Source organism: Loa loa (genome assembly GCF_000183805.2).
Source record: "Loa loa unplaced genomic scaffold supercont3.118, whole genome shotgun sequence".
Classification (NCBI taxonomy): Eukaryota; Metazoa; Nematoda; class Chromadorea; order Rhabditida; family Onchocercidae; genus Loa; species Loa loa.
The window spans coordinates 135,699-146,624 of NW_018108298.1; the positions used below are offsets into that span (position 1 = coordinate 135,699).

Here is a 10,926-nt window from a genome sequence, read left to right on the forward strand (position 1 = left end):
TATATATATATATATATATATATATTATTGTTATATATATATATATATATATATATTATTGGTCTTAGGCTTACCAGTTATGAATTTAAGGATTACAGTTATAGTTGAACACTTAAAGATTAGAAAGCTTTCCGGTTTATTTGTTTGTCTTATCTGTAGACATAAATGATACAGTCATGTTCTAAGAGTGGTGCTTTTCCGATTCACGTCTTCGATAATTCAAAACCTGAAAATTGATTCATCCAGAAAAAACAATAAGCCTACATCATTGCAGACTTTCGGTGATAAAGGTTAGGGTGCTCAATGAGTGAAGGCGGTGGTAAACGTTCCGATGATGAAGGTGATGATTTATTGTGGAACGATTTTGAGAGTTGTGCCCAATCGGTAACACTCTTGTATCGAAATCCATCATGGAAGGCAATGCAAACAGCTGCTGCATCCACGACTCAGCTTTACAAAAGTGGTATTGAACATAAGAAAAAAGCTTATGATCGAGGTATTTTATCATTTTTTCTGAAAATCAAGATTCGAGATTATCAGTATATTAGACTTTAACACAGCTGCAAGGTAGACATGATGTTAAGTGGTAGTTTAGTGGAAAGAACTGGTTTTGGCTGGCTTTTTTGATCTATGGAACCAACAAAAACCATCTTTTGATTGGTTTCGTAGACTGTTTTTTTAATATTTGTTTTAATGTTTCTAATTGTAAAATTTCTGAAAGCAGATTTTAAAAAGGAGTAGGAAATTGGTTTGCCATTGGATTAAATTATTTGAAAGTTTATACTTCTATTTTTGAAACCCTTTTTCAACTGATCGGTAGTGTCAGTGTTGCATGAGAACATTATAGCTTAAGGTGCTGCGAAATACGCCAACATATTCTACTTTCTGTTCGGAGCAGTAAAGGTGATTCCATCAACGGTAAAAAACAGCATACTTAATCGTCGGTTCACAGCCAAAAAATGGGACCTCATGTAAATTAGTTTAATAATTATCGACTGCCAGTGGAATGTCACAACTCTTGTGTACCAAGCGTCATATGTTCGACATTCATTCACAGTATTATAACACGTGCGGTATGAAATAAATTGGTAGGACCAGTTTCCATTATTTCAAATATGAAGGACTAATTGATCTAAGGCATTTATTTTCAGGTTTTATAGCGGGTAGGCAAACTCTTGCGCGTGAAATTTATGCCTTACGTCGTTATAATGGAGTTTCTGTTGATGACGTCTGGAAATTGTTATCGAAAATTGTGTGTGCTGCGGAATACGGGTATTCTTCGCGGAGTCCAACTCCGGAACAAACTGATAGTCCAGCAGTTTCATTCTTTCAACAGGTCGACAATTTTTCCTTGTCATTCGTTGTCTGATATACCTTTCAGAATACTCATTTTTATTATCTTTTTATAGAAAAAAAAAAAAGGTGTTTTGATACGTAGCATAATTGTACTGTTTTTATTGTACAATTTTTTATAGGATGAGTTAGTGTATAAGGTTATAATTTGTTCATGCTCTGTGAAAAAAAAAATTTTATGCTCTCTGAAACAGAGGGATTGTTACGGATTCCACGCCTGTATTAACGAAAAAGAATTTCATTAAGTTAGACTAATTTCAGGCGTTGTGTATTCCTACTAATGTCGCCTGTCCTCAGCGTGATACCGAACTAAACACTTTTCTTTCGCGTCAAGTTCATCGGCGGCGTAAACGACGTCATTCGCCGACGGAGTTTCCTTATAAAAAGATCTTCCGCTCATAATAATGCTTTCGTTGCCTGCAGACTGGTGTTTGTGATCACTTTCTTTTGAAAATGCTTCCTTTTTCGTCTTCGTTGTCCGTCTTTTTTAATATTTCTGTGATCGTTTTCTCTGGGGAACCCTCACTAAGAGTCAGGACTAAGGGAAGATTTATAGAAAATAGTTTCAGGAATTTAGGGTAGTTCGTGGATCTATCCGAACAATGAAGTGGATTTCTGGAAGGCATCATTGAAGTAAATAAGAGGGACAAAGATTGTGGTAAAGATTTTATGCTGATCGGTGAATATCTTAATCTTATTTCGGTGTAGGTTGGAATATAGTAAGTGATCAGATCTCGTTAGTTGACATTAGAGACTATATGTTGTCAAGTTTTTTGGGAAGTGGTTTCCGTTTTGTTCGACAGTGGTTTTAGACTGTTCCTTGGGATAGAGATTAATAGGGGGAGGATTTTCAACTTTATTTCCTAACGGTGCAACTTCTTCTTTCAAATGAATGCGAGATTTTTTGTCGGAATTTAGTGTTTTCGGATCACTTCATTAGAAGATATAGGAAAAGACGAAAGCGAGTATTTTTGTTTGAGATTTTTGCAGTTAGGTAATTTTTGTATAATATTCAGCTGATGCCTGTTGCCGAAAAAAAGAGAGAAGAGGAATAGTTTTTATTGAAATTCGATTGCTGTGAGGGTGAATGAAGGGCGAATGTTTCAATTCTTGCTAGGTGAATTTTTTCAATTACCATACGGCGAAGAGCCAAGTCTTTTCAACTGCTTCAATTATAAAATTCCGGTTCTGTGGGAGTGCTTTCAATCAGATTTCCTGTGTTTTGAGAATATTTTGATTTAGAATTCCGGTATTTTAGCATTCTTTTGAATAAGATTCGAAAATCATTGTTGAATTCTGCTTATCGAGAAATAGGAGGAAAAAGAGACCAAATAAATTGAGCAACTGCAATTGAATATTCCCTTGGAAGGAATAATTTTAGGTAATCAATAAACTTGCAGAAATTTCAAGACACTTTAGGTTTTGTTTTAATTTCTTTTTAAGTCTTTCGCCAGCTAGTTATAATGTAGTTGTTGGGTCAATTTTTCGGGTACATGTAGAAAGATGAAAAGACGCACAAGTGTAACTTTTTCCTACAAGTTAAAAGATAAAGGATACCATTGTGATACCAATTAGTTAGATTTATTAAGTGTGTACTCTTTTTTCTGTCAGAACGCCAGTGTGATTTGAATATTCCTGTGTTATCGAAGTGTAAACGGTTTCAGTAAAACATTCAATTAAAGTATCTGTGCTGCACTAATTTATGAACTGTCATTTCCGCTGCACAATTTTTTTTTTTGAATAACTCTTAAAATTTGTCGATATATTTGGCTGGAATTTCATAATATCAGATATGTAAGTTGTTGGGTATGGTTTTTTGAGATGGATAAGGATGGCGAGTAGAGAAGTAGTATAATCAAGTATTTCTAGTTTCTATCGATTGGTTTTTCTTGTTCTCGGCAGCAGCAGCTGTGCGGAAAGTGGCTTGTACCGAAATGTTAGGAGTTCATTCCCAATTATTCGCTCATAATTTATGAAATATACAAACAGTGATGCTAATTTACGTTTTGATAATAGTACTAGTATTAATGCTTTGATATTTTACTGTAAATTTTAGAGAAACAAGCACCATCCGACTCCAATTACTTGCTTTTGGTAATTTGTTTGTGAATTTATACTTTTTTTTCAGGTTTGTTTAAGAGTTGTTTGGTGTGTGATTGCAGTTTTTATCCAACATGGTGGGTCGTTTTAAGTTTTGAAATTTTGTTTAATTGTTTACTGTTATGGAGTTAATGGGCTCTGTGAAATGCTAGGTCTGAAATATACATTTTTCGAATACGTTTCTTAGGCATGCTATACACTTCAGATGTTGATACTGTACAGGTAAAACGTGTTCCTGCTGTTTCTACAGCTGGAGCATGCATCTCTTATTATACTTATCAGAGTAATCGATGATTTATCTGATACGATATTAATTTAAGCAGTTATAAAAATAAAAATTTCTCCTTATACAAATTGCTGAACTAGACTTTTATGCCATTTCCTTTGCAGCCTCAAAACGAGCATATTGAACTTCATCGTAAACGTCATGGACGTCGATTGGATTATGAGGAAAGATTGTGAGGAAGTTGAATATATCACTGTTTATTTACAGTTCCCAATATTTCGAGTTTAGCTATGGATACTTACAGATCTTCTCTGTTCTAGTTGCATATTACATTTGCCTAAATCTTTAAAACCAGCTGGAGCCTACCTTAACATTTAACGCACTGATGTCATTCAAGTTATTTGACGTGAACATCCTTTGCGCATATAAAAATATAACTGTCGATAAAAACACTGATGACCGTATGAAATTGTTGTCCTTATTATGATGAGACAACACTGGAAATTTTTGCGAATTTATGGATGAATGGTTGAAGTATTTTATAAGTTTTTCGATTTCTCTCTGATATGAGCACATTATCGCATTTTTCTACTCATTGCAGAAGAAAACGTAATGCTCGAGCTGGACATGAACGTTCTCAATATGCAAGGAAAATCCGTGGTCGCAAGGCTAAATTGTATCACAAAAAACGGTATGCTGAAAAGGTTTGTTTGTGCATCACTGTCAAGTTCTGAGTTTAACGCTGTCGGGTTTTTTAAACTGACTTTGATATTTCAGATTCAGATTTCTGCATGCGAATCAATATCTGCTTTAGGTAGAGATGCGACGGTTGCTGCGGCAGCATGAAGAGAAAAAGCAAACAGGAACAAGTGAAGAGCCTGACAGAGGTGTAGTACCAGCATATCTATTGGATAGGCAACAGCAAACGACCGGTAAGGTATTGTCATCAATGATCAAACAGAAACGAAAAGAAAAAGCGGTAAGTGGATATTTCCATTGGATGTATTTCTCATGTCAGCTGTTTGATTATAGCTTAGAAGATAACATTTGCAAAGTTTACAGAGATTTTGCTTTTGATGATCTTCCATTATCTGTTGAACCAATGCTAAAATGTATGTTTATTTTCTGATTGTCTACTGAAATCTTGAAAGCTTCGTAACAAATCGATTGAGGCTTCGCTGTTTTAAAGCGTATCTGAGAAATTGATTGCTTTCCAGGGTAAATACCAAGTACCCATACCAACAGTCAAGGCAGTGAGTGATGCGGAGGCTTTCAAAGTAGTGAAAACTGGTAAAACTCGTCGAAAAGGTTGGAAACGTATGGTTACAAAAGTTACTTTTGTTGGTGAATCATTCACGAGGAAGCCAGCGAAATTTGAACGATTCATTCGACCAATGGGTTTACGATTTAAAAAAGTAAACTTTCCTTATCATGCAAAATTTGAATCTGTCTCCTTACTGCAAGTTTTCTCATCCAGTTTTCTATTATGTAAAAAAAAATTGCTCATTTGAAGGCTGTTAAGGATAAGCCTCAAGAAAAAGGAATTGTGATATTGATTTTTTTTTTTGTTCTCAACTAAAAATACTATTACATTACTATTTAAATGTAAATATGATTTTTTGTAGGCCCATGTAACACACCCCGAGTTGCAAACGACGTTTCAATTACCTATTGTTGGGGTGAAGAAAAATCCGTCTTCCTCGCTGTATACGTCGTTGGGAGTTATTACAAAGGGAACGATCATTGAAGTGAGAACTAATATTTTTCCACCAATTAAATGAACTTTTTACTTTCATTTTGCTTTTACATTTGCCATCTTCTGATTGGCATTTGTTTGCTTGTTAAAGTAGTCGTGTTTTCAGGTCGTATGATCGAGATTAACTTTTGAGTGAAAATTTATTTCAAACACTTATGTATTGGAGGCTTTGATTAATTATTTAATATGCAACATTCTTTTGAATATCTGTATAGAAAGCTGTTTAATTATCATGAATGATGAATTCCAGGTAAATATATCGGAACTTGGTATGGTAACTCAAGGTGGTAAAGTAGTGTGGGCAAAATATGCTCAAGTAACAAATCATCCTGAAAATGACGGTTGTATTAATGCCGTACTGCTGTTGTAATTCTTATGCAATGAAATAAAATCATTTAAATTCAAGTTTTCTATCCGTTCGTTTTTGTCACTTTGAATCCTTGATTGTTTACTTTTGGATGAAACTAAAATTCTTTGATCTGTCAGTTCGAATATTAAATGGAAGGTGTTCATCGATTATAACAACAAATATGTTATCAAATGGCATATTTTGGCTATGATTATATAAAACTTCGGAAATATCCGATGTATGTTTTGTGTAGAATTGGATTTTAGTAAAGCATGTGATTGTAGCTCCAGGTTTGTTTGATACTAAGTTTTAAAATAAGTGTCGCCCATACGGTGTAAACAAGTATTTCCAATTCCTCTCGATTACTATTAATAGTCAAAATTGTACTTTATAATGAAGGCTTCCTGTTAGGATGGAGAAGTTGGTATTGTTCTACTAATCAGTGGTCCAAGAAGAAAGTTCAAATAGAATTAACTTTTGGATGTCTCTTTTTTCAGGGCTTACTGCGGTCTCAGTAGTTTCAGACAGTGTCTTAAATCAGGAAATCAGTCGATAACTTTATATGGTTTCTAAGCGTTAGGGTTATTTATGTTTTCGATGGCATAATTTTTAATTAGAAAATACTTTTCAAGATATCGTGAATTATATGTCAGGTAATTTTTGATGGAGAAAACAGCTGAAACTGTGGATTCAGTATGGCTTTCAAAGGATCTCAAACCATTCAAGCAGGGAGCTGAGGCTTATCTGTATCGATGTGCTTATTTTGGCCGGAAAGCAGTCATCAAGGAACGATTCGCCAAAACTTACAGGTATGAAGGGAGAAGGAAAAATCTCTTTGTGAAGCTATCAATTTTTTTTACAAGAATTTCAATCGTTTCAACTTTTTGTCAGACAAATTTTTGTTTGAGGAGAGCTTCCGGTGAAAAAATTGAGCTTAATCTGGAAAATTTGCTTTTACTTTCGAAATATGAGTAACATTCCTGACGAACTTAAAAATCGAAATTTTGAATTAGATAATATTGTTTTAGGCATCCGTCGTTGGATTTAATTTTGACAAAGGAACGTGTGAAAGCTGAACTGAATGCTTTGCTTAAGTGTAAAACGGTTAGTTGCAAATCTTTGTATTAATGTTCTGGAAATAATATCAGATATATTTCTTTTTATTGGATATGATAAAACGTTGAGGTGCTTTATGTCAGCTTAAAGTCAATGAGCTATTTTTTCGTACTTGAATAAAATTGGATTCCGCTTAGATGGGAATTGATGTACCTACGGTATACTTTGTAAATATTGATCGGAATTCTTTTATTATGGAAGAGATCCCCAGCGGTACCACTGCTCGACAATTTCTTGAGGACTTAAAGAATAGCAGGAACTTTGAAGTATGTGGAATTTGCTTTCATTTCTGAAATTAATAAGAAAATTTTCTCTTGTTGCCTTCATTTTTTCCCACCTTGACTGATTTTTGTATTTTCAGCTGTTTGGTTCTAAACGTCATTCTTTAGTTATTTCAAGTAAGGAATGGCAATAAATAATGGCATTTTTTAGGAAATAATTACTGATTTTGGTATTCGATTAGGTCAAATTATAGCAAAACTACACTTTAGTGGTATCACGCATGGTGATTTGACAACCTCTAATGTTCTTCTTCGAAATGGAAACCCTAAAACAATTGTTTTCATCGATTTTGGTCTTGCTGAGGTAAAATTATTCCCTGATATTTCTGATATATGCAAAATACGCTTGTCAGATTATTTATTCAGCACCTCATTATAAACAGAAGTTACAAAATTAGATAAAATTTAAGTTAATTATTCAACTGTGTCAGAGTTGTCAAGATGGCTGAACTTTTCAATATTTCAAAAGCGAGATTCATATTTCTTTAATTTGAAAATGCCAAATTAGACTGAATATGATCGAGTGCTGTAGAAATTTTCAACGAAATTTTAAAACGGACCAAGTCCATGAAGTTCCATTTAATGATTTAGTAATTTTATACAGGGTAATGCAACAGTGGAAAGTAAAGGTGTCGATTTGTATGTATTGGAACGAGCTGTCTCAAGTACGCATGCTGAAGCAGAATTCTTCTTCGGTAGTATTATGAAAGGATATGAATTATTCAACAGGAAGCAATGTGATGCAGTTAATAAGAAACTTAAGGAAATTGAAAGGCGAGGAAGGAAGCATGAAATGTTAGGATAGCTCCATTTTGTTTTTGATGAGATAGTTTATGTTTGTTTTCGTGACAAATTATTTGGCATACTTTCTTAAAATGCATATTAAAGCTATCATGTGGAATATGACTGACTTCTTCATTTACTTCTACCATTTGTAATTTTAGAAAAATTTAAAAATCTTGCAATCCATATTAAAACATGAAGTAACTTGGAACTATATCATTCCCGATCAAATCAATTTAGATCTTCTAGATTTAAAAATACTTGAAATCGAGGACTAGTTTTGAAAACTTTTATCAATTTGAAAGGCGTGGAAGGCTAAATTTTCAAGTTTGAGAATTTGGTTACGGAAAAAAACACTGAGGAAAATCATGGAAAACGGTGAAAATTTGAGAGCTTACGGAGGAATCGTCCAGCAAATTCACGTACTCGCACATTGGATGAACCGGATATAAGTATTGTCGCATTTTCATAAAGTATGGGCAAAAATTTCTCAAACTGCTCACTTTCCTCATGCAAAGATGCTTCCAGGATTGCCAAAGACATTTCAATCCATGCGCAACATCGTGTTTCTCCATCCTGCAATTATTCATTCTAAATGAGATGATTTGTAAGAATACGTAACAAGAATAAAATAGGATTGCGCCCAGCAGCTACAGTTTAATATGTTGGCTTGCTTCAGCTTTAATCTTACAAAATCTAATTTCCATAATAAGAGATCTTCATGCTTTTATTCTTTTATATGGACTAAAATTTACTTTATGAAAGGTTTTTAATTCAACTCGTTAAGGACAGAAGGATAGCACATAACTGTAAGATACAGCTTTATAGCTCAAATTACTTTTAATTTAGTTGGTACTAAACATCATTACTTAGTTATGTTGATTTGGTGCATAAACTGTTTAGTGTTCGAGTAGTCCTTTCTTTGGTTTTAATTAATGTTCGAAAATTTTGAGTTTGAATTATTAAATGTAATTTACAGAGAGAATTAGTTTTTCTTCCGCAGTGGTTTGCTGCTGTTCGTTATCACCCTTGAATGGATTACTTCGTTTCTTTGGTGATACTAACGTTTGCGCAATTTTTAAACGTCTGTAATCAGAAATGATTTCGGTGGCTTGCTCACAAGATACCAATTTGTACAAATTTTCATCCATTGGATCGTTACGGATCAGAGTAATTTGCTGAAATGAATAATAGGAAATCGAAAAATTCAATTCCAAAGGTCAGAGATTAGGAATCCCTCAATAGTTTTTCCGAATTTATCGAAAAAAAAAAAGGAAACATAGAATTTCGAAAAAACTAGGGTAAGAAAGAAGTGAGCATTTAGTATTTGGCAATCCTCAGTCAAACAAAAAAAAAAAAAAAACGAGAATTGATTTCAAGAAGTTTAAAAGTTAAAAATTCGTCATCAGTCTTTTCAAAATGAACAGGTGTTTCTTACACCTGTGATACAGTCGCACTTTCATGTACATCGGCTAATGACTCTTTTTAAATTAAATCAATTCCTATATTTAAAATTTAACGAAATCTGACGTAATAAATTTCCGCTTTCATAACACACTAACCTGAGTAATGTGTGATCTGGCTAAGTGACGTAAAGCTTCCGTTGACAATTTCTTCTCTATGCAACATAAATACGTACATACTACACGATGGCATAGCTGAAGTTGTTTGATGCAATATCTGTCATTTTTTTCGCTTCTATCTGATGACGATAGACATTCAACGATTGTTTTTCTACAAAATCACATCAAATTCCTAATGAATTTTCAAAAAAAAAAAAGAGAAGAGGAAATATTTTGAATTATAAAGATTTGACAAGTAAGAAATAATTAAGCACAAGGAAAAAAGTAGCCAACTTTGAAAAAGATCAAAAAATGCAAACTTTTTCAATGGACATTTTCGTACCATTTCATACATTGTCAGTGAACGTATTGTCCAAGCTAAGACTGCTTGCTTGCATAAATTTGGAAGTACTGGAAAGTCATACAATCCTTGGATAAGCATTTTCAGGCCTGAACGCTTATCAAAATTTCTTGCAACTAAAAGTGACCCATCCAAACAATGAAACAGAATAGTAATATCATCCGGTGATAGTTTATGCAAATTACCTGAAAAGAAAAAAACTTTTTGACCTTTGATTTTCTTCTTTTCTTTTGAAGTAAAACAAAAACATAGTGAAATATGGAGGACTCAATGTATTGATTAGAAAGTAGTTATAAATAAAATTAATTAAATTAACATATTCTATCATTCAATTATTTAAGAGACTATTAAAATTCAAAGGAATGGAAAGTAGCCAACATTCGTTGTCACTATCGGCTTGTTCATCAAATTTCTTCAAAAATGCAGCAGTTTGTCCATCTACTGGCAAATCGATTCCATTCAATAGTAAGGTACCAATTAATTCCAGTATATATTGATGGCTGGTAAGGGTGCTAACTAGTTCATCACCAAGAATCCTGAAATCTCAGTATCTCAGGTAAATCCTTGATTAAAGTCAAAAATTAGCTTGTAGACAGACCTTTGTTCTGTTCCTTTGTCATTACGAAGTACCACATCACGTTTCTTCGTTTCCTCTGGTTCTGTCACTGAACAGATCTGTTCATTCATTAAGAAAATCTATAATTAAAATTAATTAGTATGCTTTTTTGTGATTCATGGAGAAGAATTAAAAAGAACTGGAATTTTACTGAAACAACTGTTAAAAAATTAATAATAATAATGATCAATAATAATTTAATAATAATAATAATTAATAATAATAATAATAATAATAATAATAATAATAATAATAATAATAATAATAATAATAATAATAATAATAATAATAATAATAATAATAATAATAATAATAATAATAATAATAATAATAATAATAATAATAATAATAATAATAATAATAATAATAATAATAATAATAATAATAATAATAATAATAATAATAATAATAATAATAATAATA

General features: G+C 32.7%; 5 protein-coding genes across 5 annotated transcripts in view; 4 read left to right on the forward strand and 1 right to left on the reverse strand.

The window, feature by feature from the left end:
- Window positions 1-104, forward strand: part of LOAG_09850 (fatty acid oxidation complex) — a gene marked incomplete at its 3' end in the record, with an annotated part of 7,219 nt that extends 7,115 nt beyond the window's left edge. The window contains exon 17 of the mRNA XM_020448029.1: window positions 91-104. Within this exon, the coding sequence (XP_020301792.1) occupies window positions 91-104 (14 nt within the window). The remainder of the gene's footprint in view (window positions 1-90) is intronic.
- Window positions 105-268: 164 nt separating this feature from the next.
- LOAG_09192 (hypothetical protein) lies at window positions 269-1,919 on the forward strand. Its single transcript, XM_003144720.2, has 3 exons — window positions 269-496; window positions 1,152-1,336; window positions 1,615-1,919. Exons 1-3 carry the CDS (start codon window positions 304-306, stop codon window positions 1,753-1,755), a joined length of 519 nt encoding a protein of 172 aa, XP_003144768.1. The 5' UTR covers window positions 269-303; the 3' UTR covers window positions 1,756-1,919.
- Window positions 1,920-3,353: 1,434 nt separating this feature from the next.
- LOAG_09193 (30S ribosomal protein S8e) lies at window positions 3,354-6,056 on the forward strand. Its single transcript, XM_020447879.1, has 7 exons — window positions 3,354-3,530; window positions 3,844-3,911; window positions 4,281-4,383; window positions 4,494-4,658; window positions 4,897-5,094; window positions 5,305-5,427; window positions 5,686-6,056. Exons 1-7 carry the CDS (start codon window positions 3,528-3,530, stop codon window positions 5,803-5,805), a joined length of 780 nt encoding a protein of 259 aa, XP_020301934.1. The 5' UTR covers window positions 3,354-3,527; the 3' UTR covers window positions 5,806-6,056.
- Window positions 6,057-6,431: 375 nt separating this feature from the next.
- LOAG_09194 (BUD32 protein kinase) lies at window positions 6,432-8,084 on the forward strand. Its single transcript, XM_003144722.2, has 5 exons — window positions 6,432-6,593; window positions 6,813-6,888; window positions 7,038-7,166; window positions 7,333-7,485; window positions 7,786-8,084. Exons 1-5 carry the CDS (start codon window positions 6,448-6,450, stop codon window positions 7,984-7,986), a joined length of 705 nt encoding a protein of 234 aa, XP_003144770.1. The 5' UTR covers window positions 6,432-6,447; the 3' UTR covers window positions 7,987-8,084.
- A 155-nt stretch (window positions 8,085-8,239) lies between these two features.
- The window catches only part of LOAG_17718 (hypothetical protein), a gene marked incomplete at its 5' end in the record, with an annotated part of 5,619 nt that continues 2,932 nt past the window's right edge, over window positions 8,240-10,926 (reverse strand). The window contains 6 exons of the mRNA XM_020450381.1: window positions 8,240-8,540; window positions 8,942-9,142; window positions 9,527-9,698; window positions 9,847-10,072; window positions 10,266-10,423; window positions 10,486-10,583. Of these exons, the coding sequence (XP_020305953.1) occupies window positions 8,331-8,540; window positions 8,942-9,142; window positions 9,527-9,698; window positions 9,847-10,072; window positions 10,266-10,423; window positions 10,486-10,583 (1,065 nt within the window). The 3' untranslated portion in view covers window positions 8,240-8,330. The remainder of the gene's footprint in view (window positions 8,541-8,941; window positions 9,143-9,526; window positions 9,699-9,846; window positions 10,073-10,265; window positions 10,424-10,485; window positions 10,584-10,926) is intronic.

Excerpts from the sequence above, each read along its gene's own strand:
- LOAG_09192 (XM_003144720.2), top strand. The coding sequence starts at position 304 with ATGAGTGAAGGCGGTGGTAAACGTTCCGATGATGAAGGTGATGATTTA. Across the intron at positions 497-1,151 it reads GAAAAAAGCTTATGATCGAG|GTTTTATAGCGGGTAGGCAA; the intron begins GTATTTTATCAT and ends ATTTATTTTCAG. Across the intron at positions 1,337-1,614 it reads CAGTTTCATTCTTTCAACAG|GCGTTGTGTATTCCTACTAA; the intron begins GTCGACAATTTT and ends GACTAATTTCAG.
- LOAG_09193 (XM_020447879.1), top strand. Across the intron at positions 3,912-4,280 it reads TTGGATTATGAGGAAAGATT|AAGAAAACGTAATGCTCGAG; the intron begins GTGAGGAAGTTG and ends TACTCATTGCAG. Across the intron at positions 4,384-4,493 it reads AAAAACGGTATGCTGAAAAG|GTAGAGATGCGACGGTTGCT; the intron begins GTTTGTTTGTGC and ends TATCTGCTTTAG.
- LOAG_09194 (XM_003144722.2), top strand. The coding sequence starts at position 6,448 with ATGGAGAAAACAGCTGAAACTGTGGATTCAGTATGGCTTTCAAAGGAT. Across the intron at positions 6,889-7,037 it reads CTTTGCTTAAGTGTAAAACG|ATGGGAATTGATGTACCTAC; the intron begins GTTAGTTGCAAA and ends GATTCCGCTTAG. Across the intron at positions 7,486-7,785 it reads TCGATTTTGGTCTTGCTGAG|GGTAATGCAACAGTGGAAAG; the intron begins GTAAAATTATTC and ends AATTTTATACAG.